Source organism: Pagrus major, chromosome 20 (genome assembly GCF_040436345.1).
Source record: "Pagrus major chromosome 20, Pma_NU_1.0".
NCBI classification, from domain to species: domain Eukaryota; kingdom Metazoa; phylum Chordata; class Actinopteri; order Spariformes; family Sparidae; genus Pagrus; species Pagrus major.
Window position 1 is genome coordinate 8,212,100 of NC_133234.1, and position 27,978 is coordinate 8,240,077.

Below are 27,978 nucleotides of genomic sequence, written 5' to 3' on the forward strand. Positions count from 1 at the left end.
AGACGTCCACTTCACTACATTTCAGAGAGAAACTGTAAGCTTTCTACTCATATATGCAACAGTTATCTGACGCTAGTGACTATGAGCTGTATGTGTGTGTGTGTGTGTGTGTCTGTCTGTCTGTATGTATGTGTTTAGGTATGTATGTTTGTCTGTCTGTCTGTATGAATGTATATGTGTGTGTGTGTGTGTGGAAGTGTATGTATGCATGTGTGTCTGTGTCTGCGCGCGTGTGTGTGTATATGTATGTATGTGTGTGTGGGTGTGTGTATGTGTGTATGTATGTATGTATGTGTGTCTGGATGCATATGTGTGTGTGTGTGTGTGTATGTATGTGTGTATGTATGTATGTATGTGTGTAGGCTATGTAGGCCTATGTGTTACATACTAAACTACCGACAAGTATGAAGAAGTACTTCAAATAAACTCCATCTGAGAAAATACAATATTAAGATGGTGCTTACATATATTAATACATAATATATAATAATTAAGTAATATAATATCAACATTACACCCACGAAGGGGCCATTCTGCAATGTGTTTTTTTTTTTTATCTAGAGCCGTTTCACAACCGCCCAGGTTTTCCCTTATTATTGTTATTATTATTATTATTATTATTATTATTATTATTATTATTATTATTACAGCCATTATTGACCTATACGTCCCAAGTCAAAGAAAACATTTTACAGTCATTGTTTTGTTCATTAGGCTATTGTTACAACATTACAAGTATTTTTTGTTCGGTTATTTTTCTGTTTTTTTTAAATATAAAAACAATATAATAATAATAATAATAATAATAATAATAATAATAATAATAATTCACTTCCGCGTCTGTTTAGTCACGTGACTTCGCAGTCTGTGAACATGGCGGCCACCAGTGACAGCTCAGGAAGCTCCGTGAGGAAAAGACGTGTCGACAGCGGTAAGACAGAGACGAAGTGTGCCGACAGCGGTGAAGAAAATGAAGCAGACTCCAGCAAAGACACCGAGAAAGAAAAGAAGCTTCAGCGGTTACACACCGGGACTTACTGGCTCACTCGTGTCGTGCTGCTGCGCTCCGTCGCCTGTATTTACTGTAAGCATGCTGGCAGCGTGAGCCGTCACTCTCACTGGGTTCTTACACTGAAGTCCAAAGACTGTCATTACTGAGTTTACACGTCTGAACATGCTAGCTCTCTTTTTCATAGTCTCTTTTCTGTGTTCAAAACGTGGCTAACTGTGAATGAGATGTGTGTCTGTAACTTTTTTGTCTTTAAAAGCGACAAAGTAGATTAAAACCTTTCAAGTGAATTAATGTAGGTCATTTTGTAGGAGATTTGCCTTTGCCCATGTTCTGCAGTGACTAACAGTGCATCATTTAGTATGTAGAAAATATCAGTGATTGAGAAGCTAGTGATACTAACATGTATTTTGATTGGCTTTCACAATTAAGTGTGTTTTCAACTCTTTCGTTTAGGTAAAGACGTATTTTCTTAATGTAAAAGTCCTGCATTTGAGTATTGCAGTTAATAGCTGATGTCTAGCTGGTGGAGGTGAGGCTAATATTTACTGCTTTACATATGGTTTAGTGGTTTCATCTATGTATGTAAAATTCTTAATGTCTTTAACGTAACTCGTACTCAGGAGTTCGTCAATAGGATTTAGAGCTAAAGAAAGTACTGTGTTTTCGTCTTAATTGTAGTGAAGCAAATATGGTCAAGTAAAGTATAAGTATGGCCTCTGACTTGCTCATCATATTTGTGTTAGTGCCTTTATCCCCTTTCGTCTCCTCTCTTTTGTAGTGGTGGCGTTCAGTGTTGCTTACAACCAGAACAAGCAGCTGATAGGCGAGCATGGCCTGATGCCCTGCAAGAACTACCTCAGCAGCGTCAAGCGCTATGTGGGGGGAAAGATAGGCATGGCCGCCTTCGCGTACACACCCTCCATCCTCTGGCTGTTAGACTGGAGCGACATGGACGCCAACCTGGATGGCATCGCCCTGGTTGGGATGGCGCTGTCTGCATTTGTCCTGGTGACGGGGATGGCCAATATGGTGATCATGGGTGCACTGTGGGTGCTTTATCACTCTCTGGTCAACGTGGGACAGCTGTGGTGAGTCTGGGATTTACACATACAGAACCTCAAAATAAAAGTATCATATTCAGTTAGGGTTAGTGTTCATTTTCATGCTATCCTTGAATTTTGTTGTTTTAGTCCCTTTACAGTGTTTTTTTTATTCATAGTTGCACAATCAATAATTTATATATTATAAAAAAGGTGAAAGGGATCCATGGTAGTTATGATCTCGCGGAGCACTATTCCCCAACCTTGCAGTTTTTCTCAGCTCTTTGAAGCCTTTAAGTCTGTTTTGGATAGTTGTTTTGTCTGCAGTGATCAGACGATTAATCAATCGGTCAACGAAATAACATTTCTTGACACATATTTTAATAATAAATGAATCCTTTCAGTCATCAAAGTGTCAAACATTTGCTGATTTCAGCTTTTAAAATGTAAGGACTGTTTTCTCTGTCATTTATGATGGTAAATGAAGAGTCCTTTAGCAGCCAATGAGGTACACACACCGATCAGCCAAAACATTAAAACCACCGACACTGAAGTGAGCAGCATCCATCAACTTTTTACAGTGCAATGTTCTGCTGGGAAACCTTGGTTCCTGGCATTCAGGTGGATGTTCTTTAACAGGTGCCACCCATCTTAACACCAGTGCAGATGATGCACAACCCCCCAATGGCAACGGTATTACCCGATGGCACTTGCCCCCTAGCAGGACCCTGTGCCCCACCACAGCACAAAAATCATTCAGGAATGATCTCAATACAATTGAATATTTGTGGGACATGACAGAACAAGTCAGATCAATGGTGGCCCCATCTCGCGACATACAAGATTCAAATCAGCCACGACATTAAAAGGCCACAACAACACTTTAATATTGTGGCTGAATTTGGTGCTTAGATCAGATCAATATCTGCGGTGCTCGAGGGCCAGGTTGACACGATGAGCTCTGTCATGTTCCTCAAGCCATTCCTGAAAGTTTTTTGTGGTGTGGCAGGGCACATTGTCCTACTGGAGGGCCCACTGCGATCAGTTAATGCCGTTGCCATGAGGGGGTTGTACTTGGTCTGCAGTGGTGTTTAGATGGGAGGTACGTATCGAAGAACATCCACCTGAATGCCAAGATCCAAGGTTTCCCAACAGAACTTTGCATTGATGAGAGATGATGAATTCTGTTCGCTTCAAATGTCAGTGGTTTTAATGTTTGGCTGATGGGTGTATGTTTCTAAGGAGTTGGATGGAGACCAAAAACAGAGCTAAAAGAGAGTAAATATTGGACTTACAATCATACAGTGGACAGACACAGGACTCCAAATGAATGCTCATTTAGTCCATGTGTGGCCTGGATGTTTAAATAGGAATTTTAGGCTTGGTCCTCTGCCCCCAGGTGAACAATAATGACCACACGTACCCTTGTCGGAGTCTTCTGTCCACATTAAACTTGCTAGAAAATGTGAACACAAAATACAGTAATTAGCACAATCAGTTGATTTGACTGCAGTTGTCCTGCTGTCCCCGCCAAGTGGCAAAAAGAAAATCAATGATTGCAGCTTTAAATGAATTAAAGAAATGTAGAATTTGTCAAATATAGGTCATTCTGTTTATTTCTCTAGTCCCTTATTTTAATGTAAAATTTGTAATATCCCTTTTTGTCTTCTTTTTATTCTTGTTCTAGGTATTCCTTTGGTAAGTGTACTTCATAATCCAAACCAAGAGCCTCACAGTTTTCAACCTTGACACACAATCCAGGACTTCCTCCCTTTGTTCCTCCACAGCCAATAGAAGAAGTGGATTTGAGGCAAAGCATTATATGTGAGACACTCAGGTTTGGATGTCATTTTAGTTTGCTTATGGTCAAACAAATGTAGTTCCTCAAACAAGACTTTCAAACTGATGCTTTTGAGGGATATCTATCCAATTTTATTATTTCAAGAAGGTTTCTGATGGGCACACAGTAGGATTCTTCTAAGAACTGATCTCACAGAATAAAAAGAAAACAATCATTCCTTGGCAGCATGGATCTGCAGCCTCATGGAGCACATAAGTATCATATAAATCATATAAGTGTGATTGAATACAGTACAATCACTGCACATAAATCTGCTTCAAGGCATCTGAGTGTCACTACAAGCTTTCTCATGATTGTTTCCCAAATTGTTTACTCTCCATGATTGGGTTAAAACACGGTGACTGACAGAACTGAGGTTTGCTGACGTGCAGTAAATTGCCCCCTTACTTGGTGAACCCAGTAAGCTGTCATGAACTTAATAGTGGAGACAGAGGACAGAAAGGAAAGTAATAAGAAAGTATAAATAGGAGTTTGCATGTAGGGCTCCGGCCCAGATAAGTGGCGAGGTCAGTGGCAGCTCTGTGATTGGTTAATGACACTTTGTAGTCAGAGACGCCAGGCCAGTGTCTGTGGTTGGGGCTTGTGGCTTTTATTTCTTTTTTTAAAAAACTTTTTTTTTTCTTTTTCTCTCCCTCTCTCTGTCTTTCTCCCTCACTCCCTAATTTCTTTTGGACCAGTGATCACCCTATAGCTGACAGTGCAGCTTTAAGTCTGCAGACTGAGGTCCTCCAATAGTTCCCAAGTCTCGACTAAAATACAGAGAATATGGAGTTGTTGCCGTCAGGAGCAATTGGTGCCTGGGTGAGCATGCGTGGCAGGCATTGTTCAGTCCTTATTTTAGATTTTAAAAACACAAAAACGTCACCTATAAAAGTAAATCTTACGATATTATTGAGAATTAAATCACATTTCTTTTGAAAAAACGTTCTCCACCCAAGAGCTTTGACCATATAACATGATTATATAACAGTTGTCACTGAACTGCAACTGAAACTGTCAACTCTTCATAACAGTTTGATTTGAACAGTTGATTTTTAGCCACACTGAAAGCATGGCTGTGGAGAGCACAGTGTCAGGAGGTTGGTCTGACACTTTGGCCCAGATTGAAATATCTCAGCAACTACTGGATGAATGCCATGAAATGTTGTGCAGACATTCATGGTCCCCAGAGAGTGAAACCTGCTGACTTAGGTGATTTCCTGACATTTCGTCTAGAACCACCAGCAGGTCCAAACTTTCACTAATCCTGTGAAATATCTCAAATAACAAATTTGATTTGGTGATCCCCTGACTGTTCCTTTAGTGTCATTATCAGGTTGGCATTTGGGGTTTCAAAGATATAATATGTAACATTTCTGCATTAAAATGTTCCCCAAACAAACAAGACCTTTGTTATATATTTTGGTGAGTTGTGTGCTTACAGTACATTATCCTAAAAGTTCCAAAAATGTTAAAACCTAGAGAAATCCAACATTTAATTCGAGGTGTGCGTTTCATTTTGTCCCATGTCGCTTTAACTTCTGAGAGAGAGTCAGAGAGTGAGAAGGAAGGAAGTCAGTGAACAAAACTGAACGTAACTTGATTAAAACTTAAAACATTACCTCGTGTGTCAACATTTTTGCATGAGTTACGTACGTCAGATAGATTTGCATCAGCAACGGTGATTGTTAAACAATGGAGACATCAACTCTCATGAACCCTTGCTACTTCTGTCTACGGTTTTGTTTGGATCGAGAGACCCCTAGCAGCAGAAATTACATACTGTGCGTTTAGGTCAAATGTCTCAACAACTGTCTTATTAATCAACTTGAATATTTTACATTCATTCCTTGTCCCTTAGTTCAGAGAATCATTTTTTCACAAATGATACTGTGATGATGTGTGCAGGTTGGGAGAGTCAGCTGTTGGAGACAGGGTTTCTGGCCATTTTCCTGTGTCCGGTATGGACTCTGTCTCAGGTCCCCCGCAACTGTCCACCCTCCCTCATCTGCATGTGGACCTTCAGATGGCTCATTGTTCGCATCATGCTTGGAGCTGTAAGTAAAACTCTTTACAAATACATAGAAGGGTTACCTGCATACCTCTGACTAAGTACTAGTCTTTTTCCTAAAGCCAATCCATTCACTGTCACCTAGTCATTTCCTATTGGGAGATCCAGCACAGACAGATTATAGATTATTACAGGTTACGGATTATATTCCTGTCTCGGAGGAAGTAGCATCCAGCAGGCCAGCATGGAGAAATAAAGCCATTTTGCAACATTTTAATTCCGTGGGATAATTCAGTGTTTGCCCGTCTGATTTTAAATCGCTACTTTTGGTGTTCTTTGCTATAAAATACAGCCAGTATTTGGAGATCCAACCCAAATATACAGTTGGTTGTTTGTTGTCAGACAGTTTCCATGGTGAATTTTAGCCCACCAGCTCGGTTTTATCTGCCAGTCACTGCAGTTTGCACAAATCCTGAAGGGTTTTTTTCAGTCAGTACTGTGAAAAGAGCTGAAACACAAGGAGACTCTACAGACCTCATATTCAGCAATATGTCAACACAATTTTGAGAGTTTGGTTGTTTTGACCATTGAATTATGGTTTGTTCTGAATGGTAGAAGGAGATGTAAAATATTGGTTGGCAAAAATTATAGATTTAATGATTTCTGAATACATTTATGATTTATGTCAATTAATTATAAGGCTTATAGACAGAAAATGGATCTGTGACCGAAGTCATTTTTTAAGCAGAATGTCTGATGGTTCCAGCTTCTTTAGTTTCAGAATTTGCTGCGTTTTCATATTCTGATATTAAAGTAAATTGAATATTTCTTTGGTTTGAGAATGTCAGTTGGCCAAGGCTTTTGTTATATTTGATATACTATACACTGAATCAATTAATGGAGTATTTCACCGCTGGAAAAATTGCCATTACATAAAACCGGGGCTGTCTATGCAGCAGAAAGACACAGATATTGTTGAAATTGGTGTTACATGATCAGAGAAAACAGGGAAAAAAGAGGCTGTGGTATTCCCTTTTACTGAAAAGGTAGAAAATCCAAAACAACCAGAATGCACTGCCCTGCAGAGTGGCTGATGGGTGATGTACTGACAGTTTGGCTCATCTTCTGTTTTTAAAAAAGGAAACCATGCGGCGGCCAGCTATTAACAAACAATATTGTATTAAAGCTGAACAGTCCAGTAAAATATGTTGTTGAAAAGATTTTATGAGAGAAAAAGAGAATGAGCAGGATCACCGTTCATGTTGGATCAGCACTGCCTTGTATCACAGTTTGATAAAAGTTCGTTCAGCCTTTCTTTTCATAATAGTGGGACGATATGGCTGATATGGTTTGCAGCCTTTCTCAGTTGCAGCTGAACAGTACACAAAAATATGTTGCTGAAAGCATTTTAGGCAAAATAAGCAATGTAATAACAGAATCCTACGTTATAGTTTATCAGCACTGCCTAGTCTAGACAGTTTGATCTGAGTTTAGTGGGACGCCCCTCGCTCGAGTTGGAGTGAGAGAAAGGGCGGCGGCTCTCTCTCTCTCTTTCAATCTGGCAGATGTCACATTTTGTGTGATTTAGGGGAATTTTGCTGGCAATGGAGTTGGGTCTCTGGATGCAGACAAATTGGAAAGAAGTTTGCCATTGTTCATTTGCATATACCACCAACATTGTCGTGATTCAAAGCTGGTTGAAAATCAGGAAAGTTCCCGTTTGATTGAGAAAACAGTCACCAAATATTTCGATGATGACAATATTGTCATCTTTTGTTGCAGCAACGTATGTCAGTTGTTTTTTTTCAACGTATTCGCTTAATCTGTTTGTCAGTAAATCTAATCATTACACTTCATTGTTGAATAGATGATACATTTTTCATAACTTCCTCTAATTTCTGTCTTTGACATTAGCAAGAAGGTGTTGATGCTGCCCTGTCAGATTGTATGCAAAATATTTGAAGAAGTTCAGTTCAGCTCTCTGCTCGGCCCAATTGGATCAGCTGATTAGATTTTGGTGACAATCTAGATATAGAAATCACACAATGAGATTTTCATTTTTTAGTAATTTCCCACAATGCTGCATTCAGGTGCTGGAAAGAATGTCGGACATCCAGAATTTAGCACTCACACGCTGCATTGTCAGGAAATTGAATCCAGACGTCAAACAATAAACAAAGAACAAACAAAGCGTTCACTCAGCTACTCAACTATGTGTCTTTTCCTCGTCTTTAGTAAATCTGTGTTTGCGACAACATAGATTTCGATATGTAATGAACATTCCCAGAAATTACACTTACACATATGGGATGGCAGCACGACTCTGTCTGTGTGACCTTGTTTGTGTAGCAGCTCAGCAGTGTTAAGTACAGCACAGCCCCTGCCACAGTCCCTCAGTGTTTGATCCACCCTGGTCACAGTCATTTTTCTGTCTGACAGCCTGTGGTTCACCACTGCTCTGCGGCTGCTAAAGAGTTTGTGCTTGTGAGGACGACATGGCGTAGCACACACTTCAAAGGACCCCTCAGTCGTAGGAAATGAGTGGGAGAGGGGTTGCAAGAGCCCACCCGTCATGTTGCTTGCGTGTATTTTCGCAAGCGTGACTAACAAATGTTCCAAACGCTGATTGCACCGACAACATGCTTTAATCTCTGATTTCTGTCCCGACATCATGGCTGCATGGCTGTCATGGTGGCATCTGTCACATCAGTAAGGAAAAAATGCATTAAGATGGTAAGCGTGTATTTGTACTTGGGACTGGCTGATGTGCTTTTCTGTAACCATTACTGATGGTGCATTTTACCCTTATTATCCATCACTAGCTGTTGCTTAATGATAGTTCCATACACATAAATACTTTTTAAGACGTATCTTTACTTAAAGGGTTGATAAACGTTAAGTTTTAATAACCCTTTTAATATAGAAGGAGAAAGAAGAAGAAAGAAATCAAATGTTTACAACTCTGCTAAGCTAGATAAAACAGCACCACATATTTGAAGTAATTGGCTCACTAGAACAAACAGAACCTCTAACACACACACACACACACATAGCAATGGCACAGCAGGTTGCCCAAACACAATCAGTTCCAACATATGGCTGCGAAAATAAAAGAAATACCAGATGGCCATATGTTGTGCTAAACAAGTGTGTTGACGGAGAAACATTTGCAAACAAATAGATGCTGTGCAATTATTAGCGTTCCCATTAGCATAGCTGACATGTCTCTTGATTTGTGCCGTGATAGAACCGTGGTACCATGATAGTTTGTAATCCGGTGTTCAGGTGATGAGCAACAACAAGTGTAGCTAATGGGATCTGATAGGTCCTTGTTAGCTCATAAAAGGTTAAATGCAGTAATACTCTTGCCGTGTTTACATAAGGGTCGAGCTAAAAAAACATCTGAGATAAAATTTTTATATGCTGGCTTTTTCATAATCACACAAGAAGATGGATACCAGTTTAACCTGTCCATCTAGCACAGAACTACTTTAGGTCCGTGGTTAGTATTATGTTAGCTTAGCACAAACATTGGAAGCAGGGAGCACACACATAGTCTTGTTTAGTCGGACAATTAAAACTACCTTCCCATGACGGCTGCCCTTATTTACACCTTCTACGTTGTTAGCAAGCAAGCTAGTAACTTGGGTTTTGTCCATGGTAGAGTTTCTACAGTGCTAACTACTGTGAGCGTATTAGCAATTCAACAAAACCTGTTAGCCGTTAGCTGACCTATGTCTTTTAATAAATAATAACTCCAGTAAATATGGGTTTCTTGATATTTTACCTTATGCACCTGAGTACCTTTCTTTGGGATGAACTTTGTAGTGATTCATTTCTCAGGTTTGCTGCTGATATTTAAGAGCTTCCTGTCTGAGGTGCTGGCACGGTGATTGTGAATTGGATCACACATTTCAGTGCTGGCAGGAACATCTCTATTAAACACTCCAACAGTTGGAAATGCTACGCTAGGTGTGGAGCTTTGGGTGTTAACTGGGATTAGAGAGTTGCCATGAAAGGTGTTTGGTGAGTGCAAATCGGATTGGTTTGACTGTTGCTAAGGAATTTTTAGATATAGTGTTGCTGGCATGCTGACTCGTTCAGGGAGTTGGTGTAGACCTGGCCAACTGGAATGGGTAGGTCCTACTCGACCTGTGCAAGTGTAATTGATGGTGAGGTCCCATAAGTTTGCGGTGCTGCTGTTGCACAGTGGCCATAACCTTTTGAGAAAAACGTATTGTTACCTATATAGCAAGTGTTCCTCTCCTTAATGTACAAGAAGTTACAAGGAACAGTCTGGCAGTCTGGATTGAAGATTATTGTTTTGTTTTGTAGTCCTCTAATTTGATTCTATTTGTGATATTCAAGGATATTATGAAGACTGGACAGGATAAAAGCTTGAAGAAATAGGTAATAGGTGGATAAGATTTCACTGTTGGTTTGAGCTATATTGTACACTGTCTTTATCAGACAATTTACGATAGGTATCAATAAGAAGTTAGATTAAAATGGTTTAAACTCCTCTCTTTCTCCCATTTCTCTTCCTCTTTGTGTTACCAATGGCAAAACCTCTTGGCTACCCAATCCTGGAGCCCCTTTGTAAAATAATCTGAAATGATTGCATTGAATCTGGAGTTACAATTTAAACCTACATTCACAATTTTTTCAGCTACCCAGAGGCAGCAAAAACAAGCTGTGAACACAACAGTGACAAACGGTATTATCGCATTTTAGGTTAATATGGTGAACATGCTAGCAAACAGTCCACTATCCTTTAGCCCTGTTTTTAGTTTCCACTGGAAATATCTGTCTCTTTGGCTGCGGAATGCTCGACTATGTTCATCAGCTAATTGTCTGCCTGCTGTTTAGTGCTAAATAGATAGCATGCTTTGAGTTTATCACTGCTTTTGTTGCTTAGAACAGCTGCCTGATTTGCCTGAGAATGTAATGAAAGTTGTAAAGTTGTGGGTCGTAAAGTCAAAACAATGAGCTGTCAATGATCTATATTACTGCACATGGCTACTTTTTCATCATTTAAATTGCCCTTTTATTCAGAAAGTCCCGCCATTAATCAGACTACAGCAGTCTACAAAATAAAAGCTGCATCTTTTCAGTACATAAACATTACGAAAACAAAACATTTATCCATCTGCAGGGCCTTACACATTTGTTGTAATCTATAATAATATTGTTTTCACATGGCAGCTTTAAGATAAGGCATTTATTGACTCTGCTGCACACACCTCTCTCAGAATTGGACGGCAAAGTTGACAGCGCCTCCTCAGATCTTGGCTGATTAGCTGGGCTGGCTGTCACAGTTATTTATGGCTGCAGACGTTAGCTTCAGGTGAAAATGGCTAACATGATTAGTAATTGTTGTTGGTCGGAAGTCACGCTCAGTGTGGGTCTCGTCCAGTTTGTCTATTTAAAAAAATAGTGAGTTTTTTTTATCACTCTCAGATGATCCCTGCCTCCCTCCGACATACCTCCTACATAAGTAACGTTAGCCTAATGTCCACCAACAATTCGAGCATGGGAGCAACGTCCCGATGTAACTTTATTGTCCAGCTGAGGCCAGACAATCACCAATCAACATAAGCTGCAGACTCTCGATTATGCTCCGTCTCTGCATCGATGCAGAATCTTCCACGTCCTCATCGCGATGCATCTTATTATCGAGAAATGTCCCCACCTCTACTCTATGTTAGAAAAATGGCATAACTTGTTCTTCAAAGAGCTAAATCCAAGAGAACTGCAGTATAAATGAGGGCCTGCTGTAGTGCTGCCACCATGGTTAATGCTCCGTTTTCTTTCTAAACCCTGTTTTATTGTCGGGATCCAGGGTAAACCTTCGCTATGCCAGTCTCTCACATTTAAATGCTGCGGTTTACCTAATGTCATTTGCATTTTTGTCAGGCTCAGTGCACCTGGACGACAGAACTTGTGGTCTTACCCAGAGTTGTTTTGGAAGGGGCGAAGTTTCTTTTTTTAGCAGGGCTAATCAGTTCACATTGTGACTTAATGATATAACATGTTGATGGAATTTTTCACGGTCTATTTTAGAATGAAGTTGATGGAGAATTACCCAGATTTCATCTGAAAGAACAGGTAATTGTCCAAAAATGACATCCCTATAGCAAGCCAGGTCTTGGACGTTTATATACATTTTGCGAGTATCTAAATAGTATTTGCTAAAAGTCTTCTAATTAAATCTTTGTGATCCTCTTCCTGTAAATGTGTTGAATTCACATCATTCACATCCTTTCGTCAGTGCTCCAGACACTCTGGGCAGACTGCTGTGTTCCTGTCAGAGGTCTGTATATCAGGTTGTAATTGATGACATTACAGGATCTCATGACTGAATTGAATTATCAGCGACATCTTTGGCCACATCATCTCAACAGCCAAGGTCATAATCAGAATGAAATGTCCTGTTTTTTCTAAATCTGGTTAGAGAGGTCATCTGCTGATTTTTTCCACATTCCATGCCAACCACATGGGCTGGGCTGATGTGTCAATATTGACAGCCTCGTGTCCTGGATAGCATAGTATTTACTTAAGTTCAGGTAGTGAAAAACAGGCCCCGAGCAGAGGACTTTGAGTTTTGTTTCCCATTTCTTATGGGAAAATCCTCTCTCAGACACTTAAAGTATGTTTTAAATATTATTTATCAGTATCTTCTTTTATTATGGGCCTCATCTACCTCACTCAGTAGTTTCCTTAATTTCCCAAAATGCCTTTGAACACCTCCGATCAAAGGTGGGGGGTACAAAAAGGTGTACAATTATTACCCAAGCCTCGTGCCTTCAATAGAGTACTTCCTCTTTTCTTTAGGTCAAAAGCAGGCCCAGAGCAACTGAAGCATTTCTCTGTTTTCATGTTGCACAACACCTCTGTTCAGTCCTTAACACCCAGCATAGTTAGATTTATTAGTGCTTATTGCCATTCTGTATGGGTTGCTCTCTATTAGTGGAACGCACATCACACATCTGTGAGCTGTTACTGAGAAAACTGAAAGTCGGAACAGCTAACGATGTGTTCAGACGGCAAGCAAATCTGATTTGTTCTTTTTTTGATTTGTCCACTTTGTGATTTAACTGAAGACACGAGGTACAAGGCCAACCTTATACTTCTATAACATATGAAATTGTCTTTGAAAAAGTCACTGCTACTAAGTATACAGTATTTTAATAGTAAAAACTTTAGATCAAGATCGGTCTTCAAGGCATCCACAAGCTACTTTTGTGGATGTCCTCTACCTTCTGTTTCCATATTTATCATAACTAGCAGATGACTGGAAGATACACCAGTAGAGCGATGCAGCCAAGACAGCCATGCTAACTCAGATGGCTCTTCCTTGGGTGATCTATTGCAAACAATGCATTGTGAGCTCGTGGCACAAGATTGTGATAGAAAAGAACTATCTTGCATGCAATACCGTCTTTTAATGGCAAACACGGAAAATTCATAGGCTATTTCAAGTCTGGCTACAGACTATAGGGCAATTATAAAACTGAGAAAGAAGATTACTGTTGAGATTGTGGTTTGGGATTGTGAAATACTAGATTGTGATTGGCCAGCCCCTTTTTTCACTCTTGCTATTTAAAGCAACATAAACTATCTGAAAGAGTCCAAAAAAAAGGAGCTAATTATTCTGAACAGTTTATTAAACATCAGTAGATTCATGTTTCAGAATCTTTAAGATATTCCACAAAATCACAGCTGCTACAAAACAACCTAAGATGTTTAACAGTGAACAATCACCATTAGATTCTGTAATGAGGAAGAGGAAGAGCAGATGCATTTTTTTTTTCTAGAGTCCTTATCTAGCCAACCTGCCGACCAATATCCAAAACTGCCGAAAGCCATTCAGCCTTGATTTTAAATTGACATCGTGAAACAATATGTTGGAGATTTTGGATGAAAATTGTCCCTCCATATTTAATAAAATTAAAAAAAAAAAATCAAGAACCAATTTGAATTTAGGTTTTATTAAAGAAATACATGGCAAAGCCAATATCTTTTGTAAAAGAACAATATAAAATGGGAGAAAATATGTTCTAATGAAGAGTGCGACTGTATAAAAAATTGAATGTGTTTGACAATTATATGAACTGCTGAAGGGATCCGACTACATTTTATTGTATGGTATTTTTTATTTTGTTTATTTGGCTTTTTTCCTTACCTTTTTGTGTCCAACTGTCGTTTTGTCCTTTTGTGAGGATATATTGTGTGTAGTCATGGGTTTATTTGTTTTTGCCAGTATCAAATTGAATAAAAAAAAATATATATGTATAAAAAAAAGAGTCTAGAGACACTCCATCAGCTATGTGAGGGTGTACATTTGCTTCGCTAACATTAGCTTTGTGTTGGACAAATAAAAAGAACGACTTGATGTCGATACAAGAGAAAAGGTCAAGAGATCACCAGAGTTACAGGGGAACATGAAGCACGGAGAGAAGAAGGTAACAAACAGCTGTGGGAGAAGAGAGGAAGAGCAGACACATTGCATTAGCAGAATCAAACTTTTAGCAGTTATTAGATTATATATAATTTTTAAATGCAAGAATGGTGACTGATTAGTTGCAAATGAATTTACCCTCACCAGCACACTCGTGCAATCATTTACTCCTCCCTATATATGACGGATTGAAGGACTGAGGATAAAGAAATCCAGTAATTTAGTCTATAGGGAGAAGTACATTTCGATTTGGGAGGATTTATGAATCATCATTTTGTCATTTGTCATTGTGTCATTTTGTGTGACGCACTCAGAACTCGTAAAGAAGCCACCAACATTGATTTAGAAAGTGACTTTTTCAAGACGTTTCATTTGGATTCACCCCCCACGTTTAGCTGTCTGACTACAGATATTCAGTATAAACTCATCAAAAATCAACTGAAACGATAAACTCTGGTATATTATTATTATCTGGCCTGAACTGAGAGTGCAGTCGCTCTAAAAATACAGCTCACTTCCTCCCTTTTCTTCTGGGCCACATTTATTTTTGTGTTTTCTCTGTCTTGGCTAGGAATTGATTCAATTTATTAGGAGAAGTTAATGTCAAAATTGTCAACCAGATATTGAGTCCTTCCTTTTTTTTTCTTTGGAAGCTTTGCACATCAGTCTTTTCTAAAAATATAATGTTGTCTGTGTTTGATGACTTACTCAGAGATATACTACAGATTATCTATAGATTCCTCTTGTATTCAGAGGGGTCTAGTTAATGCAGTAATGTCATTTTGATCATTAAAAAGCAGCTGTCCCATTTTAAACAAATCACATCTCTAGTTATTCTAAATTAGTGAGACATTTCTTGTTTTTTTCATGTGTTCCAGTCATGTATGCATGTTGGCGAGTAAATCCTAATTAGGTTTGTTGTATTTGAACCGTTTCAAGTAAATATGGGATTTAGATGACTGCAGTCTGTAATCTGATTTTCTAATTGAGTCTTGGTTGTTGCTTGTTAGATTTTCAACAGCACAGCCTGCTAAATATAGCGCATCATAAACTGTATCACGTTCGTATGTTTTCTGTCTCTTTCAGGGTCTCATTAAAATCAGAGGCGACAAATGCTGGAGAGACCTCACCTGCATGGACTACCACTACGAGGTGTGTGTACAGAATCTGTTTAATGTATCCTCTGTGCGTGTGTGTGTGTTTCCCTGCAGTGACGGTCGTGCCGTTACAGTACATTACGCAAATCTTTCTCACCGTCATGCCCTGCATCTATAAGTTGATTAAACTGACTGATCTTTTCTTCAGCTGCCGGGCTCTGCTTTCTGTCCTCCTTGACATTTTTTTCCCAGCTTTTTTTCAAAAGCTTTCATGAATTCAGACTTTAAGGAAAAGTTATCAAACAGTCCATTACATACTATGACGTTCTCGCAACTTCTGAGTGTTTTCACTGAATATTTAATGACTTAATAGTTTTTTTTCCATTAAAAAAAGCTTGTTAGGGACAATAAAACAGGAAACTGGAGTGTAATGATTAATGATAGATTCATTGATATTTAGTCAATAAAATAATCTGTTTATTAACCAGTTATTTCAGCTTTGATTATTTATACTTAGTGTTTCCATCAGACGCAAAACTGGACTCTATATTGCAGATTTGTGCATAGTTGTTTTTATTTTTATTTATGAATTGTGGTGACTGTAAATATGCCCGGTTACATGTGACTCACTTTGTATTGTTTTGTTCTCATTAGAAAAGAAAAATACTCCTACAAGATGTTAAAATTTAACTTTTAAGTGTAAGTTTTGTCGTTCCAAAGTACAATGATAATCAGAAATTCAGTATTATTGGCTGACAGATTACTTCCTCCACTGATTAAGCATCTCACAATGCTCACAACAGACATCCATTGGCTACACACACCTTTAAAAAATAACTATTCATACCAGTAGACTTTTACTTTGTATTAATAATCTGAATCAGTAAAGTTATCAATCAAATGTAGTGGAGTAAAGAGTGCAGTATTTGTCACAAAATGAAGTGGATTAGCAGAAATTAAAAATACTCAAGTACAAGTACTGTAAAATTGTGCTTAAGTATAACCTTGAATAAACTGCAAATTCTAATTTCTTAACTTTTACACTAAGATTTTCATTTATTGTGCAAATGTAATGCATATACAAGTTACAAAGTACAATGTAAATCTATTTATCAGTTTTACAACAACTACAAACCCAGCTCAAATATCAGTCATTGGTCTTTTTGATTACTAATAATCATATTGGTATCGGCCCTGACAGATCGATCCGTTACGCAGATACATTTCTATAGTCTCACATTATCATTGGCCCTTTGAGAGCAACCTTAATGCTCATGTAGCCCAGGATGAAATTTAGTATAAGACCCCTGATTTTTAAAATTAGAGGAGAGATTCAAGCTCACTTTGGTGAGGCGATGCCGGGTACATCCCGGAGAGGTCAGGCTGACCCCTACAGGCTGAATCACCAATCAACCTTACCTAACCTTTTTGATGTGTTTGAAGTGAGAACCTTCTTGACGTGAGGCAGCAGAGCTAACCACTGAACCACAGTGACGCCTCATGATGCACGATGCATGATGCAGTTCTTGAAAAAGTACCAAAATCGATGCAAAGTTAATGCAGAATGAGAGTTATCTTTTTTTCTTAAGCCACGCATTCTTCTTTCTTGTCAAAATCTGACGCATATGTTGCCCACAACTCAACTCAAATGCTGACAGCTTATTTTGAAATATAAGTGTGTGAAAGCATTTATGTTTTCTGAGCAGAACATTTGGTACTTGGTTGTTCCTTCATGGGAAAAGTTTGCTGGTGCACAAGAAATTATGCAGTTGGCATTTCCAGACGCAACAAAAGTGAGAGAGTGAAAGCGTGGTTATCTCGAGTGAAGGAGGAAACAAGAGAAACTCTGATTTTCTCAACATAAAATCCCAAGGCTGTTTGTTGACTTCTGAGAAGTGCAGTGCAGAAAAAAAACCACAGCAATGAGCCCTGAGCACCAAAGATACCGCTAAAAACCTATTAAATTACCAGTTAAGACGACACTTGCTGCGACAGTTTTATTTTGAAATATTCTTGCGGGCAGATGGCCAGCACATCTTGAGAAAAAGCCTAAATCATCCTCTGAAACACTAGTTTGTAAATTTCCCAAAGGCCTCTTTCCTTTGCCAAACTGAACTTCCAAGACTGATCCAGATGCACAGAAACATTGTGCCTTGGCTTTGTGTCATGAGCGATGACAAGACAGCAATGAATTCACATCAGGCTAACCACACCAGGGCAACACATTATGGTAACCGCTGTCGTGGGATTCAATAAATCAGCGTCTTGCACAGACCCTGAGGTTGTGCAAATCCCTTGTTTGTTTTTCCCCTGTGGGACACTCAACCACTGTGACCTACTCTGCTCTGTGTTTCCAACCCGCAGAGGGAGGAGGGCCGTGCATCTTCTGTAATTAACATAGACAGGAATACACTGGCTCCGATGGGACTTGATGACTGAAGATGACACTCTGACATGTTTTAAGAACACAATATTGAATATTACACAGTCTGATATGCACTGGGGATGCACAAACCTTGTATATGAACAGTCTAGTGCACTGCATTGTAAATCTACTGTAATTTATCCCCTGATTTTTAGTTCCCATGTTCAGAACATATTTAGCATCGCCATGGAAATCACTATGACTGTGATTGTAAAAACCGCAGGGGTGGTAAGATAAAATATGGGATAGGATATTTTATCCGCTGCTGCAATTTATTATCTCTATTGCGTGTAAATTATTGAACAGTTTCAGAGTCACTGTCCTCTGTGATATAAATCAAATGAAACACAGGGGAAATCATTCTTTGGTTGAACAACTCTGTATATGCAGATTCACCAGTGTGCTTTATGAAGAATGTGATAGTGAGTCACAAGTACAGTACCTTTGTTATATTAAATTATATTATAAGACAAAATAGATATTTCCGTGCAGACAGACTATGCTTAGTCAGAAACAAGAGTCTACGTGTTGGTGACTCTGTGAGATTGTACTGAAGCACAGTGGTGCATTGAGCTAAATGTTATTTATAGCTAAATCCAGCTAAATCTTCATTTAGCGTATTAGCATTTTCTACTTAGCACTGAACACAAAGTAAGCTATTTCTGAGGCTAATAGGAATGTCATTAGTTTAGCAAGTATGTGCTTATGAACTAGGGGTTGATCGATATGAGTTTTCCTGGGCCGATACCGATTATCGGAAATCAAGGAGACTGAAAACCGATATTTGGAACCGATATTCATTTGCAGTAAAAATGAAAATCTTTGTGTCAAAATTTCCACAACCAGTGACAGAATAAACCTCAGTACAATTTACTCACTTTAAGAGCTTATTAAAGTGACAACAAGAAACTTTTAAGTGTTTATGAAACAGTCTCCTGATTCCTCTGATGATTTATAAATGACCTGAAACAGCAAACGAGACCATCAGCGAAAAGAAATCAACAAAAACTGAAGGCTCCTCATAGTCACTTTAAGTACAATTATGAGGTACTTTACTTGCTAACTAGTTACTTTGCAGTATTAATTGTGACGAGTTACCAATCAGATTGTGTGAGAGGATGTTTGCATTAGAGCCAAAGTAGCACATTTTTAAATTAGTTTATTTTATCAGCAATCTGACGGAAAAATCATCAACACCAATAATCTGAAAATGCTAAATATTGGCCCCGATAATCTGCCAGGGCCAATAATCGGTCTACCCCTATTATAAACCAAATAAATATTGGAAAAACAAAAGGAAATTGACTATGGTGCCAGAGGGAAACCTTCTTTAGAAAATGTTTTGAAAAGGGCAGGCACAAAATTGGCAGGTGATATGACAAACCACGTATCTATCATCGTCTAACCTCAACCATTCCAATAACAGTAGGAGAGTACTACCAGTGGAGCCAGTTGGTAAATCATGCTGTTGACAAAGCCAGTGCAAAAAAACCCATCTTATTCATCAAGAAAAGCCTTCAGTCGTTCTTTTCTCTTCTTTCAATGAAGAAACACCCTCCAGTTCTGATATAACATGCTATAATGGCAGCTACGCTAACCTTAGCATCCAGTAGTTCTCGATAGAATATTGATTGGTCCGAATAACTGTGGTCCGGCCGAGAGCAAATAGCTTGAAGCCTGGCAAGATGGATTTGGTCCGTCTGAACATGGCTTTAGTCTCCATTAAAAACTCACATTAAACCTTATGCAATGTGCTTATAAATGTAATACAGTATAATCATAACTGTAATTACAGATTGGGCCACCAAAGAACTGTACGGTAGCAAATGTTTTGTGCCACTAAGAAATATCTGTATAGGTTTGATTTTTTTACCATCTTCATGTAAAACTCTCTTTGAGTTTTGTTCTTCTAAATGACTGTAATTATTTAAGGAAGAGTGACCCAATATAATTATGCAGCGGTGAAGGAAACTCGAAGGGAACATTGGGCCTGTCACTGACAATTTACACAAAAAACAAGATCTCTTTGAGCTATTCGCTGATGCATTGGTTCCAAACTCCAGCGACTAAAAGGAACCAAAGACTTGGTTGTTTGTCTATACCATTTGCATTTTAAATGGAGACCAAGAGCAGTTGTTCAACACAAAAAGCAGGAAAATGTGGACCTTCTACAGTGGCAGCACTGATGAACCGTAATGAGGAGAATCATCTGAAAAATCGAAGTGTCAGCTGGATTTTTTTTTTTTTAACATGTAAACCGGCGTGGTGTGGCTTCCAATTTACCGCTCTGTGGTTTACATACTGTACAGTATATCTGTGTCTCGTGACAGCCTTATACTTACGCTTGTGTTTGTGCCCTTTTACGGTTTAAATCGGTTCCTTTCACGTGGTTCTTTATAGCGTCCGTGTGCACTGCTGTTCTATTTTTAACCCAGCTACATAGCAGCAGATGCCTATAGTGTTTATGTGGACAGGCTAGCAAACATTTGCTCATCACACAGTCTGCAGATAACGCACCATTAGCATGTATTTTTAGTCATTTGTCTGTCTGCCTGTCAAGTATTCATTCTGCTTATAGCTCTGTCTTTTACCGACTGCTGAGTTAAATATTTGGCTCTTTAGCTGCTAAATGCTCCATCCTGTTCACCAGCTAGTCCCTAGCATAACCTGTGCGTCGTTTGGTTGTGGGCAGGTCGCGTACAGTGGGATCAGAGCTTTTCCGCTGAAAACAGCCACCTGCTGTGGCTGTAAACGAGATTTTTGAGAGAGTTAATACTCAGCAGTAACGTCACGGGTCATATGGAAGATGAGCCGGAAGATGCTGAAACACTCCTTAAAGCTAACTAGCTGAATGAAATAAATGCTTGCAAAGGCGAAGTATGTTGGGTTTTTAAGGGACAGTTCACCCCTAAATGAAAAATACATCTTTTTTTTTCTGAGCTTTAGTCCTATTTGTCCATCTATATTGATTCAGTGAGAGTTGAAAAAATTATGACCCGGTTACTGAAGATAATCCACAGACCTTCTTATTTAGCAACTATTTTCTCTTTTACCAATCGACACCCAACAATCATATCCCCGTGTAGAATATTTGATAGTTAATTGATATAATAATTGATACTTTGAGCACCACAAGTTAAGGGCCATCTAGTTCCAAATATCTCCAAAACTCAGCAGCTCACACCAAAACAATCTATGGATTGATTGGACGGATAAATTGACTACAGGTAAGAGGAAAAATATGTCTTTTTGATTTTGGGGGGAAACGTCCCTTTAAAATGTAATTAAATGGAGTCTATTAGAAAACCGGTTGTCACCTGACAAATCTTATTACTATATGGACCTTATTCCATGCTGGGTCAGTTTCCTTGACCTGCTTTAACCTCAACTGTCAATGGGCAGAGACGGAAGCCACTGGCGCCGGGTGAAGCCTTATTAACCCCCTCTGACACACTGCTCCCTTTCAAACCTGCAGAGAAACTGCAGATCCCCTCCTGTCCCGACTCTCAGGGGGCTGCGTAGATGTGTTTCGGCATAGTTGGTGTTTTGTTTGCATCGGTTTGTTTCTTGTAGTGCAGCTAGTTTACAGCCCAGGTGGGGTTGTTTGGTTGTCTGAGGTTACAGGCTCCTTGCCCTCGGATTTCCAGGGCTGTTTTGGTAAGCTGCAGGTTAAATAACCCCTTTTTCTTTTTTTCCTCCATTCCATGAAAACAATAAGAGCATAGACGAGTGTGGCAGTGTCTTGTTTTCTTTTTTCCCCCCACCTATTTCTGTGCTATATTTATTTTTCACCACCTCACCTGAGACTGTTTGCATGTTCAGCTATTACACGGTTTGCATGCGACCACATCGCACACACACACTTAATCATATGTACACAAACACTGCACAGCTCTGTATGAAACCTCTGAGTGTGTTTTTTTTAAGTGTAGGTGGGATTGCCTTAATTTAAATAAAGTTCCATCTTTATTTAGACATGGAAATGTTTCCCTCAAGGTGGAGCACCATAAATTACTCTGCATCTCGGGCTCAGACGAGATTTTAGAGCCAAAGTAAAGCAGAGGAAACATGCATTTTAAGCAGAAGAAGGAGTCTATGTTTAGAAGATTTATTAAACTTTTTTAATGCATAAGTGCACGGAACAGAAATGCTGATTAAAGATCATGGTTATCTTGACAAATGCAGCCTTTTTGACACATTCGATGCCTCAAAGCATCGTCTCAAACATAGTCTGGGTTTCACATTTCTCTCTCCGGCCCTCCATCTCTTCCCCAGACCCAGCCGGTTCCTAACCCCATGTCGTACTACATGCACCGCTCCCCGTGGTGGTTTCATCGCTTCGAGACGTTGTCCAACCACCTCATCGAGCTCATCTTCCCGTTCTTCACCTTCCTGGGCAGGCGGATGTGTATGGTCAACGGAGCGGTCCAGATCCTGTTCCAGGTAACTCGCACCGTTCACTAACTCACAGGAAATTATGATGACAAACACTGGCGCTGGTTAATCGCGGCATCTTGTCAAGAAAGCTTGTGTTTGAGTTTTATGAAGAGTTTTTTTTATCTGTTTTTTTTTTTTACGTCTGAACCTGACTCAACCCATACGAAGTTAAATGTAAGCTTACGCACTGAGTGTGTATTACCCTGTCAAGCACTTGTTACCATGGCTACAGCTTGTCTGCTTTTCCTCATATCACTTAATCACTAATTTTACTAGTTTTGGTGGGGTACTACTTTTATGTAATTGTTCAATAATGATAATGATAATAATAATAATAATAATAGCGTATACATCATAAACAAAACTCCAGTCCCTCCCTGTGTATTGAGGTGGAGTTACAAGTCTCAGAATGTGAAAACCACGTGTCCAAAACATCGCCTTTCCAAGAAACACAGTCAAGGCAGTAATGTGAGTTTAATTGTTCAGTCAGAACATTATTATTACATTAAACGTGTTTAATGGCTGATTTAAGGGGATGTTTTATTACATTTATCTGTGTTTTATCGGATTATCTGTCACCGTAGACTTAAATGTAATTTGTGCATCATGTGCTGTGGATGCCAGAGCTCATGTTAATGTATCTCAGTGTACCCAGGCTCAAAATAAGTCAGTTCTCACCAGCCACATCTTGGCTGAACTCCTTCACGTGATGGAATACAGTCAGTCTAGCAGTTGTATGATAAAGTTTTCTACACTACCTGGATGTTGTTTATATCTGTTGTCTTGTCTCTTGTATTACAGGTAGTTCTGATAGTTAGCGGGAACCTCAGTTTCCTTAACTGGCTCACCATTGTTCCCAGTCTGGCCTGTTTTGACGACGCATCGCTGGGCTTCTTGTTTCACTCCAGAGGGGGAGCCAAGCAGGCAGTGCTTGAGATACAGAATGAGGATGCAGCTGGACAGACGCCCAAACCCACCAAAGGTAGTCAGGGACCGTATTCACAAAACATCTGATGGCTAAAAGTAGCTCCTAACTGGCTGAGTCAGCAGACTGTCCTAAAAATAAAGAGCATAACTTTATAATTACGCTAACTTAATAATTCCTAGGACTTAACAGTAAATCACAAATCTCTTTAGGATGAAAGTTAGCTGCTAGTTCTGAGAGATATCAGAGGCCATCCAGAGGACATCATGCTGCCAATGACACCGATAAACATTAATATATTTTAATGGCAGCTAGTTAAAGTCCAGATGAAACAGCATTTCGAGAGTTAATAGCTTCTGTATCGTGACCTATTTCTGAGCGAAACAGGATGTAGCTTTGGGGGAAATTTGCTCATCAGTATTGTCTAAAATGAATTGAAATTTCTTCTCTAAAAACCACACAGTGCCCCTTTTAAAAAGAATTGAATTGTCTTTTTTCATGCGGTTTTTTCAAATTTGACATATGTCCGCAATACAAATCAACTGCCAGTTGTCTTCCAAGAAATGAATGTTGTTGTTAGTGTGACATTACAGTGCGACATTTCAGCCAGCAAACCAGTAGCCATGGTATTTTGGAGAAAGGAACCAGGTTTAAAGTGAAGTTTCATCTCAACTTTCAAGGTCCAGTGTGTAGAAATTAGAGGCATTTAGCTGTGAGATTGCAGACTGCAACTGCAATGGCTGTTAAAACCGTGAAAAATACTAGATCCAGTGTTTTCGGTGTCCATTCTGGGTTACCGTAGAAACATGATGGTACCAAACGGCGGGCTCTGTGATGGAGGACCTGCTTCCTCCATCCATCCTAATTGAAGTTGTTCCTTGTGCTCCTTTATTTGTTGAATATTTTATTTCACATTCACTAACACAGACCAGCCAACTGTCAACCAGTCAGTGCAGACATAGCATGTAAGGTCATTCATGAAACATGATGTCAACCCTGGCCCTTCTCACTTCCTTACTAACAGTGTCTCTCAGCAGCTTTGTGAATAGGTCTTAAGAGGAAACTTTTGGAGCTATTTGGGAGGACTCCCAATGGTGAGATAAGATCATTTGTAAATCAGAAAAATGCATGAGTCATCATGAGTCATGGACATATACACTTTACCTTTTTTCACTCTTTTTTTTTAAGTGGTTGGTATCTCATTTTGGAATCCAGTATGTAAAAAACACTGGTATCACTAACAGTCGAGGCTAATCGGTACAACCGGCCTGTAATGGGTCCGGTCATATTGGAGAGGGAATTATGAGAAGAAAAGGGATTAGCACTTGGACAGCTGAGGAGCTGGGAAAAGCATGACATATGGTTTATTGGAATTTAATGTGATGTCGCTAACATTTTTTACAATACAGACTGCTTAGAATGTGGTAAAACAAGAGTGGCCCCTTTATAATTGGTCTCATTGGACCCATTAGTGTCTTTGCTTTATTGTAGGATGTTGAGTATAAAATAGGCTTCTACCTGCAGTGTGACTGGGTTTTTAATCATTTGAACAGACCCAGAGAGTCTGGGCTAGTGTGAAGAAAGTTTGCTTTGGATTACGTTGATGTGTTGAACATGTGTGGATAAGCAGGCAGACACAGGTAGGGAGGAGCTGGCGTGGACTCAGCCAACGTTTGTCAGTACCAGCCGTCCCATGATCTAACAGGTCAAACCTTTTCCACCGAGGAAGTGTTAAAGTCATCACACAGACGTACAAGCTTAATAGCACTTAAGTAAACATGAAATGATGAATCCCCTTCAAGACCAGACACGAACAAATATGTCACCTTTATTTGAGCTGTAATTAAAGTTTTCCCCTGGACCACTTAGTTTCGTTTTGACATGCTGGAATGGAGCTGGGAGATGCATAATCCTTCTAAAAGTCTAAAAATCTAGCAAGTTAACAAACGCTGTAGCAGCTACTTTAGGCCAAACAGGAACAATTACATGCATTAAAATCAGCCAGAACATTTTTGCTTCCAATCCACTAAGCGTCAGTGATATTGGTGAGGTGAGGAACCTTCACAGGGCCCAAAGTGTACTAAAAAACAACACCCACAGCCACAGTCTGTTCACCCTGCTGCCATCTGACAAACGATACAGGAGTATCCACTAACGTACCACCAGACTATAGAGCAGCTGTGTCGTTAAAAACAAGTCATTAAACGGTCTCCAATATCCCTCGCTGTGCTGTTTTTCATGCCATTTCTTTCTTCCTGTTTGTGTGTGTACATACTCTCTGTAATCCAGGTATGCTGATGCGTCGGGTGGTGAACGTTTCTCTGGCAGTTCTGATCGGCTACCTGAGCATTCCCGTGGTGATGAACCTGCTGAGTTCCAGGCAGGCGATGAACACGTCATTCGAGCCATTGCGCATCGTCAACACCTACGGGGCCTTTGGCAGGTACAGTACAGTCAGGGGTCACTGGGGTCATGAGGTTGGAGGAGATATCTGTAGATCCATCAAACATACCTCAACAATGAAATTACCTCTCTTCAGCATTACCAAGGAGCGTACCGAAGTGATCTTCCAGGGCACTCTGAGCCAGGATCCCAAGGACCCAGAGGCGGTTTGGGAGGAGTACCAGTTCCTGTGTAAGCCAGGGGACGTTTACCGCCGACCGTGCCTCATATCACCGTACCACTACCGGCTGGACTGGCTCATGTGGTTCGCTGCCTTCCAGGTGAGAAACTGAACAATAGCAGGACATGATGTATGGAGTTGAAGTACACTACCAGCCTATAAACATATTTGCTTGTCTTGGAGTATGGATATACTTGTCTTCACTCTTTAATATTTTGCCTGGGAGCCTCCTACAACATTTCACATTCCCCCTCCTTCTTTGTCTCTGCCTGTCTCTTTAAATTTTCCACACTTACATCTCCGTCACACCCTGCGTTATTTTTGTTAGTTTCAGTTTCTAACACCCTGTCTCCATGTCTTCATACAGACCTACGAGCAGAGCGAGTGGGTGATCCACATAGCGGGACGTCTGCTGTCCAATGACAGCGCGGTCCTCTCGCTGCTTGACCACAACCCCTTCCAAGGCAGAGAAACTCCCAGGTAAACACAGAGCACAAGGTGGCAGCAAAGATCCAAACAGTGCATCTTGGTAATACTGTACCATGAACTCATGAAAATGCTCCTATCATTAATTTTAAAAACTCCGTTACACCTTTTGTTTTCAGCTGTTTTTTCCTGAAAAGGCACATATTTGTCCTATTAATGATAAAGCCCTGGTTGTCGTTAAATATGCGTTGGCAGGGATCAATAGGATGAGTGATTACTGTCTGTGCTATAGCTCCCTCTGGTGAAACAAAGAGCAAATAGTGTCTTTCTTTTGTTAATACAAAAACTGAAATAGGTTTAGAGGATGTGCACTGTCTCACAATGCATTTGTTAGGACAGTATATACCACTAATCAAAAATAATAACAGAATCATATTTAGATAAATGATAATATTTCAGTCATTTTTCAAGCAAAAATGTCAAACATTTGCTGGGTCCAGCTTCCTACATGTAAGGATTTACTTACTTTTTAGGCCGACCGTGAGCGCTCAGTGTCCCAAAGTGACTATAGTTGTTGGTGCCTCAGGAGGTGAATAGGAATAGTAGATAAGATATTTTAGTCTGATCCAAAGTGGTGGGCATGCGTGACTAAAAACTGCTCATTGTAGAGCGACCGGTTCTAACACCATGATGAAGGAGGAGTGAGGTGGATCAAATCTGGCTTTTTTTGAGCTGAGATTTAAAATATCTTTGTTTCATGTGTCTAAACTCTTTTCCGTGTCTTCGTCCTTCTCAGGTGGGTTCGAGGGGAACATTTCAAATACAAGTTCAGCCAGCCGGGCACTTCCAGCGCAGCGCAGGGGAAGTGGTGGCTGAGAAAACGCATCGGAGCTTACTTCCCTCCAGTGAACCTGGAAGGACTCAGAGGCTACTTTCAGTCCAGGAACTGGCCACACCCACACATACCACGGAACAGGAACTAAAGCCATGACGTCTGACTGCAGTGCTAAGAGGAGATCAGAGGACTTTCTTTCAGCGTGACGCTGCTGAAGGCTGAACACAAGTTACAAGGACCAAGGATGCCATCAGATTTTAATCAAACTGAAATGTTTTATGGAGAACTTTTTCATAAAGCCTGAAGTCAAACATCATGACATCTACTCACAAGTTATGTGAAGCTTTTTCAAAGTGCCATCTAGGGACTTAGCTATGTCTTACAACAATCACTGCCGTTTGTATTTCATAAAACAAACTCTGTGAAAGCCCAAATTTGAGTGTGACTCTTGATTTACTTTCAATATTAAAACAGTCCTGATTGAGATTTTGTTTTCCCTTCATTGGTTTTTCTCTCAATGAGGATGAGAATGAGAATATTTGGGACAGGCTGAATTTTTTGTGGCTGTGTCACTTAGCATTTGACAAAGTACCCAAAAGTCATACTTGAGTAAAGGTAAAGATTTTGTATTGAATTATTACTTTGATAAAGTGAAAGTCACCCATACGAGTCGTACTTGATTAAAAAGTCTTAAAGTATCTGATATTAAATGAACTTAAGTATCAAAATTACAAGTAATTAAACATGCTTGAGGAGGATCTGTTGGAGGAGCAAGGAGAGCTACAGGATTAACAAGAGGAAGAACTAGAAGAGGCACCAGAGGAGGTGCTAGAGGGTGGAGAACAG

At 39.7% G+C, this 27,978-nt stretch overlaps 1 protein-coding gene across 1 annotated transcript; it reads left to right on the forward strand.

Moving 5' to 3' along the window:
• Positions 1-871: 871 nt before the first annotated feature.
• On the forward strand, positions 872-27,566 carry lmf1 (lipase maturation factor 1). The gene is made up of 11 exons (XM_073489813.1): positions 872-1,084; positions 1,791-2,100; positions 3,740-3,750; positions 5,801-5,949; positions 15,451-15,516; positions 22,162-22,329; positions 23,125-23,305; positions 25,538-25,691; positions 25,788-25,971; positions 26,239-26,351; positions 27,094-27,566. Exons 1-11 carry the CDS (start codon positions 874-876, stop codon positions 27,278-27,280), a joined length of 1,734 nt encoding a protein of 577 aa, XP_073345914.1. The 5' UTR covers positions 872-873; the 3' UTR covers positions 27,281-27,566.
• The last annotated feature ends 412 nt before the right edge of the window (positions 27,567-27,978 follow it).

What these genes read in the sequence shown, in the direction of transcription:
- lmf1 (XM_073489813.1), top strand. Translation starts at nt 874, where the DNA reads ATGGCGGCCACCAGTGACAGCTCAGGAAGCTCCGTGAGGAAAAGACGT. An exon ending in CTCCGTCGCCTGTATTTACT is followed by an intron (nt 1,085 to 1,790) that starts GTAAGCATGCTG and finishes TCTCTTTTGTAG; the next exon opens with TGGTGGCGTTCAGTGTTGCT. An exon ending in GCATGGACTACCACTACGAG is followed by an intron (nt 15,517 to 22,161) that starts GTGTGTGTACAG and finishes TCTCTTCCCCAG; the next exon opens with ACCCAGCCGGTTCCTAACCC.